The following is a 5,895-nucleotide window of genomic DNA, read 5'->3' as shown; positions in this document are numbered from 1 at the left end:
CGCGGCGACTTTTATAAAAGGAATAATGAAAGATGACCCTCGCCTCGCTTGCCAAAAGGCCTTTTTAGCGATAATTTTCAATTTGACGTGATGCGCGTTTAGCTATTATATAAGCAGAGGTAAAACACGTGAAAAGGCGACGATGGGTTTGTTGACCTCTTTGACGTGTGCAGACGTTACAAAATTATTTATTTCACACGAAAAAAGTACAAAATTGTCTTATTCTTAAATTAATTAGTCGCATCGAAATATAAATCGGCAGATTTCACGCAGTTCACTTCGTCGTCAGTCATTTGCAAAGACCTGGTAAGGTTCAGGTAATCGTCGAGCGGGCACAAAGTGTCACATTCAGGTAGCTGTAGCAATTTAAATTCCTCTGGTATGCCTTGGTAGCGCCAGATCTACACAAACAAACGTAAACACGTGCGTTTATAGTTATGAGTCGTGAGATATGCTTGAAACCTAAAAAGAGCCATTGACGTCAATTGTCCTTTTGATATAATATTATACTCACTCTTACGTAATAACTTGAATTTTGAGAAAGGAGCTCGAAAATTAGAGCCGCGGAAAAATCTGGGAAATCTGGCTGGTATATTTTCAGATGCTGCAACAGCGAAATGATGTTTTTATCGTGGCCGCTGTAAACCGAAATTTTCCTAGCCTGCTTCGGTTCATTCTTTGCTTTTAATATGTCCTCATTGATACGTCGAATAAAATCGCCTGATATATATTTCACATGATTATTGAATCAGTTATACTAAATTAAAAACCCGAATAATTTATTATACGCACCAGCTAGATATCGTCGAAGCAATTCAGTTTTGCCGGTGAGTTCATAAAACAAGTGACGAAGTTCTTCCAACTTCTTATTAACTAGGACTTCTTTCATCCACGGAAGCATCGTCATGTTGAGCCTACTTTCAATATCAAGATTGTTGTGTAAAATGAGAAGATCATTCCAATTGATCGGTGATTCCTTTCCAGTCTTTAATCGCAAATCTTCTAAATACGGCTCGTACTCCTTCCACCTGATCTTCGTTTCTTCCGATTCAAAGACTTTTTTCTGCTCCTCGACGGCCCTAAAGAATTCACTAATTAAAAATTATCGCAAGCCTAGAGGGAAATAATTAAAATAGCTCATTTACAGATCGCATTTGTCACCAGAAAACAGAGTATCTTTTTTGAACTCCAAATAACGAGCAGGTATAGGCTGCCAATTGAGATTCTCGTGCCAGCGCTGTTTCTTCGATAAAAAGGCCGGATAAAGAGCCGACAGCATGAGCTGCAACGACATCATGGTTCGCGGCATATAGGAGCTTAGGCCGAAAACTTTGCCCTCTTCGTAATCGGTGCCGAGAAAGTCATCGTATCTTTTACGCAACAATTCGCCGAGACGGTACACTCGTCTCTTTCCTTCCTGTCGATAATCAGAGCATTTCATCTTTTACATTCAGGACGTTTTTTTATTAGGAAGAAAAAAATATTAATTGTGCATCGGGTGGGCGAGTGTAACTTGTACCTATAACGATTGACTCTTTAATTTATTCAGGAATGTGATTTTTCATTTGAAACAAAAAATCTCATTCAGATTTGTGTTTGTGCAATTTGGAGCAGTTGCGTAAATAAGCAGGTGACATAATCCCGGGTAAAGAATGATTTCGTGTAAAACTGTGAATTACTTATGTATATGAATAGAAAGATGAATCAGACGTCCTAAGCTACTTTTGAATAAGAACAGATCGATCAAATTATTGACGTCAACTGAAGACGTAATAATATAATCCATCGGATAAGAAAAGATAAAAAGTTAAATATATTACGTTGATCAAGCCACCAGGTTCAAAATCTTGGTGCATATTTGGATCATTGGGAAATCTCAGTGGAAACTTATCCGGCATTCTATCTCCGTGTCTAAATACCTGCAAAAGGAACGAAAAACAAAAGTTCGACGTTTTTTCACAAATTTTTCACGTTATTGCTGGAAACTCACGACGCTCAAGTGGCGCAGGCGAAGCTCATCACGGGTGGCCGCGAAAGCTCGAGACAATGGAGTAAGCTCAAGAATAAGCAGCCAGGCGCACAAAACGACCAAACTTCTCGACGTAGTCATCTCGGTTTCGTCGAACTTTGACTAAAGAGTGCCAAGACGGCAAACTAACTGCTGCTTCTGATGCTGCTTTGGAGCTGCGCGTTTAAACTTTGATCATCTGATTTCAGCTGTAAAGAATTTAATTATTATTATGAGACTGCTTATTCGCGATCCAAAATAATCTATTTTTGAATATTATGAGTTAATTGGACTGCGAATGGATGGAATATTATATGTATGTAAATTCAGCGGCTGCGTTTGAACTCGCTTAAAATTCTTTCAAAAGTTAACGGAGCTTTTTCAATTTTTCAGCAATCGAGACTCATTTTACGTTATTTAAAGTAATACTGCGGCTCTTTATTCGCGCAAAATTCTATGCATCAACAGATTCACGCTGTACGTCGGGAAGCGAATTCTTTCGTTCTTCAAGAGCAAAAGAAAAACACGCGAAAAATGGACCATAGAGTAGAGTCGAGTAAATGGTTGAGTGCTCGCTAAAAAGGTTCAGTACCCAGGCTGTTAAAAATATGTTGAAAAACACCGGCAGCTCCTACTTCTTGTGCACACCTCACCCATAAAATGGAGCGAGAAAAGCATCTGCTTTTCTGTTTGATACGCGATACATCCGCGCATCTCTGGTAAAATTCATAACGTGTAACAGAATCAGCAGCGGCAGCAAAAGAGAGTCGTTCTTTGGGCTTTCTCTCCAGGCGCGTAATGTCGTTCTTATATGCATGCACTATCCTGCGTTGACTATACGCAGACGCTCGGTAAAGTTGGCTTTTCATTTCATTAGACACTCGGCGAGTGTGTTTTATACATACACGAAAAAATGTGTGTAAACACAGGGCAGCAACAGAGATGAGCTTGGCTCTATGTCAGACCACGGTCCATGCCAGGAGGCAATTCCCCTGCCTACACCCATATAAATTCAAACGAATGGCTTCCGCGCGCTATACACTCTCTGTGAGTGTATGCATACATACACACAGCGAGCTGGAATGCCGTTGATTTTGACCGCTATATTTAGCTGTATTTATCCACTGTACTCGCGCTCGCACAGGGAGGAGAAGCGCGAGAGAAGGAGGAGAAAAGTCACGCGTGTGTGTGTGCATATAGACAATATAGTCGAGTGCGCACACGATACCGCCCAGTAGATGATGATGATGATGATGCGATGCTCTTGTGCATGTATGCGCGGCGTCGATTCGTTTGCCTGGAATACAAGTACCGTAAGTCAGTTGCGCGAGGCTCTTGTGCATGTGTATATGCTGCCTCTCCAAGCGCCAAGTTGAAAATAGATACACCGACTCGACTTTGCTTCGCGTGTGCATTAACTACTGCTGCTGCCTATGGGCTGCAGTTGGTATGCGCGACGCGAGTTCATTGGTCTTGGGACACGGCTCTGACGACGACGACCGACAACTGCGCGATGATGATAAGCTTGACACGGCACTACACGTTCCACTCGGCTCTTACCGCAATGATCCTCCGCAATGGGCTCTCTCGCGCTTACGACTCGCTTGTCCCTCCACCGAAAGTAAAAGTGAAACTGTAAACGCAAAAGCCTCCTAGACGACATTTATTATGGCACCAGTCGCGCTTATTCCGGCACCGACGCTTCTCTCTCTCTTTCTTTCTCTCTTCGCAGCTCTTAATGCTGTTGTATAGACTTGCGAACGCGTCGTCTCGCAGCTTCCGTCTGTATAATAGAAGGCGGAAGAAAAAACCGGCAGCGGGCTTACAAAGCCGTGACTCGAATGCTAAGTCGATCTTATTCGGCGCTTCGGAGGTGAATCATTCCGACCTCGTGCATTGTTCTCTGTATAAAACATAAATAATCGGAAAGAATTGGCGAAGCTAGCATATAACCCAGTAATCTAGTGAATGTAGCTCGTGTGTGATCGATCGAACACACGACCCCTTCCCCCTAATCTATCCTCCCCGCATGCGGGTTATTAATGCGACCAGCTGCCTTCTAATATCGAGTGCAAGTACAGCTACCTCGCGCTAGTCGGTCACGGAGAGAAAATTAATTGCCGAAAGAAGAAAGGGAAAAATTCGCTCCAGTATTAAAGACAAACTTCGTCATAATTTAAACGTGATGTCATGTAATGAATTGCAAAATAATTGACTTCGTCAATTTCTTCTTGGTTGATAAGATGGAGCTTTGGAATTCCAATGTCATCGTTCTTTTCTAGGAAAAATAACCAAAAATTAAAATGATCCGAAGAATGCCGAAAGAGTTCATTCTTGTCTCATAATTAATTTTACAGACTATTTGTTTTTTAAAATTGTTACGTAAAGTTGGTCCTGGAATAAAACTCGAAGTGATCCGTATCGTGCTTAAGATTTTGACTCGATGCCTCTTTAATCTATGATTATTTTTACAACTTTCTCGCATTAAACTCACAGAGAATTTAAATCGCAACATTTTTTCATCAAAATGATTATGCATTTTGTCTGAAACACGATTGATTCTCATAAGTCAAGATCAAAAATCGCTCGAAAACTCGGAGATATAAATAGGAGAGCATTGAGCATCCTATATTTTAACTTTTTCTACAACCTTACTCCGAAACGATGATTTGAAAAAAGCTCTAAAATTCGGCAGTCCAATAGGCGTAAATTTTCCGCGTAGCTCCCGACCAGACGTAAACCCACGAGTTATTACACGTGCACAGCGAGTCGACGAGCAATGCTCTTTTGCACCCGATCAATCGATTCGCGTACGTACACACACGAAGCAGCTGTATGCGTGTAGAAGCACACCGATATACCGCACACGTATGCGCGCAAAAGAAAAAAAAATGGAAAAAGAGGTGAAGAGTCAGTGGCAGTGTGTCGAACGGACGAGGCGAGTCGTATATACATAAAACGAATACATACGCTATACACAGATCGTTTGCAATACTTAACACGTCATAGTATCGATCGCGGCTAAGGGGAAGCGCCCACCACTCGCCCTCAAAACCTTTCGCTAACTTTGGACGCTTCGGACTATACTCTTGCTCGGGCGTAGCTAGCCGTTCCATGTATATAGTTACAATTTTACCTCGATATATATCCGATTCACGGCACGTGAGGGACTGTCCCTCGAGGATTCACCTACCTATGTATATCAGAGGGTACCGTGTAATCATCTTTTTTTTGCTATAAAAATGAGTGCGATTTAAATCTAGAACAACTAACGTGGCTGGTGGATCGGTGAGCTCTTTTTTTTCTTCAATTTTTTCTTGGTTTATTTGTTACCCACTGAACTTGAACGCCACAAATAGGTATTATCGTTCGGATACCAAATCATCAAAATTCACAATTGGAAGTGCCGATAATCACTGCTCACACAACATACCTAAAATTGGCTAAAATTTAACGAAGATCCCACAGAAAAGTTCTCAGATATTCTCGTTCACAAACACACATTTTCAACAAAGTTCTCGAGTGGTCGCTTCGATCAAGTGGGCGAATGATTCTCATGGGAAAGCGTGCGATGAGCACATTTAAACACTTACTCACCAGTCCTTAAGTATTAAACTCTGCTTATTGAAACTGTAAACTATGTATGGCACAAAATCGCATTTTGCGATATGCACGTGACGCTTATATACGTCCGTTTCTACACCGTTGCTTCGAGATGCTGATCGTTTATCAGCTGTGTAAGTCGCCGCGCGTGTTCTGCAATTGATAAGCCGCTTCGTCGCTGTCGCGAGTATTTAGTGATCGTGATAAGAGCATCGAATTAAGCTCGAATAAGAAAGAAGAGGACAACACGCTTGGCTCGAGTTTGGCAAGTCTGCCTGTGTAGC

At 41.7% G+C, this 5,895-nt stretch overlaps 1 protein-coding gene across 2 annotated transcripts; it reads right to left on the bottom strand.

Moving 5' to 3' along the window:
• Positions 1-224: 224 nt before the first annotated feature.
• On the bottom strand, positions 225-5,667 carry LOC106655958 (venom acid phosphatase Acph-1-like). Of its 2 annotated transcripts, none has more exons than XM_023460204.1 (7): positions 5,606-5,667; positions 1,991-2,217; positions 1,821-1,919; positions 1,146-1,417; positions 793-1,079; positions 515-720; positions 225-401 (listed from the first exon to the last, which is right to left on the bottom strand). In XM_023460204.1, the coding sequence occupies exons 2-7, from the start codon at positions 2,108-2,110 to the stop codon at positions 231-233; spliced, it is 1,155 nt and encodes a 384-aa protein (XP_023315972.1). In that variant the 5' UTR covers positions 2,111-2,217; positions 5,606-5,667; the 3' UTR covers positions 225-230. The 2 variants fall into 2 exon arrangements, with proteins under 2 accessions (XP_023315972.1, XP_014232053.2); XM_014376567.2 differs by lacking the exon at positions 5,606-5,667 and adding an exon at positions 5,442-5,529.
• Positions 5,668-5,895: the final 228 nt, after the last annotated feature.

Source organism: Trichogramma pretiosum, unplaced genomic scaffold (assembly GCF_000599845.2).
Source record: "Trichogramma pretiosum strain Unisexual culture from Peru unplaced genomic scaffold, Tpre_2.0 scaffold140, whole genome shotgun sequence".
NCBI lineage: Eukaryota > Metazoa > Arthropoda > Insecta > Hymenoptera > Trichogrammatidae > Trichogramma > Trichogramma pretiosum.
This window is presented reverse-complemented; position numbering and strand designations above follow the sequence as displayed.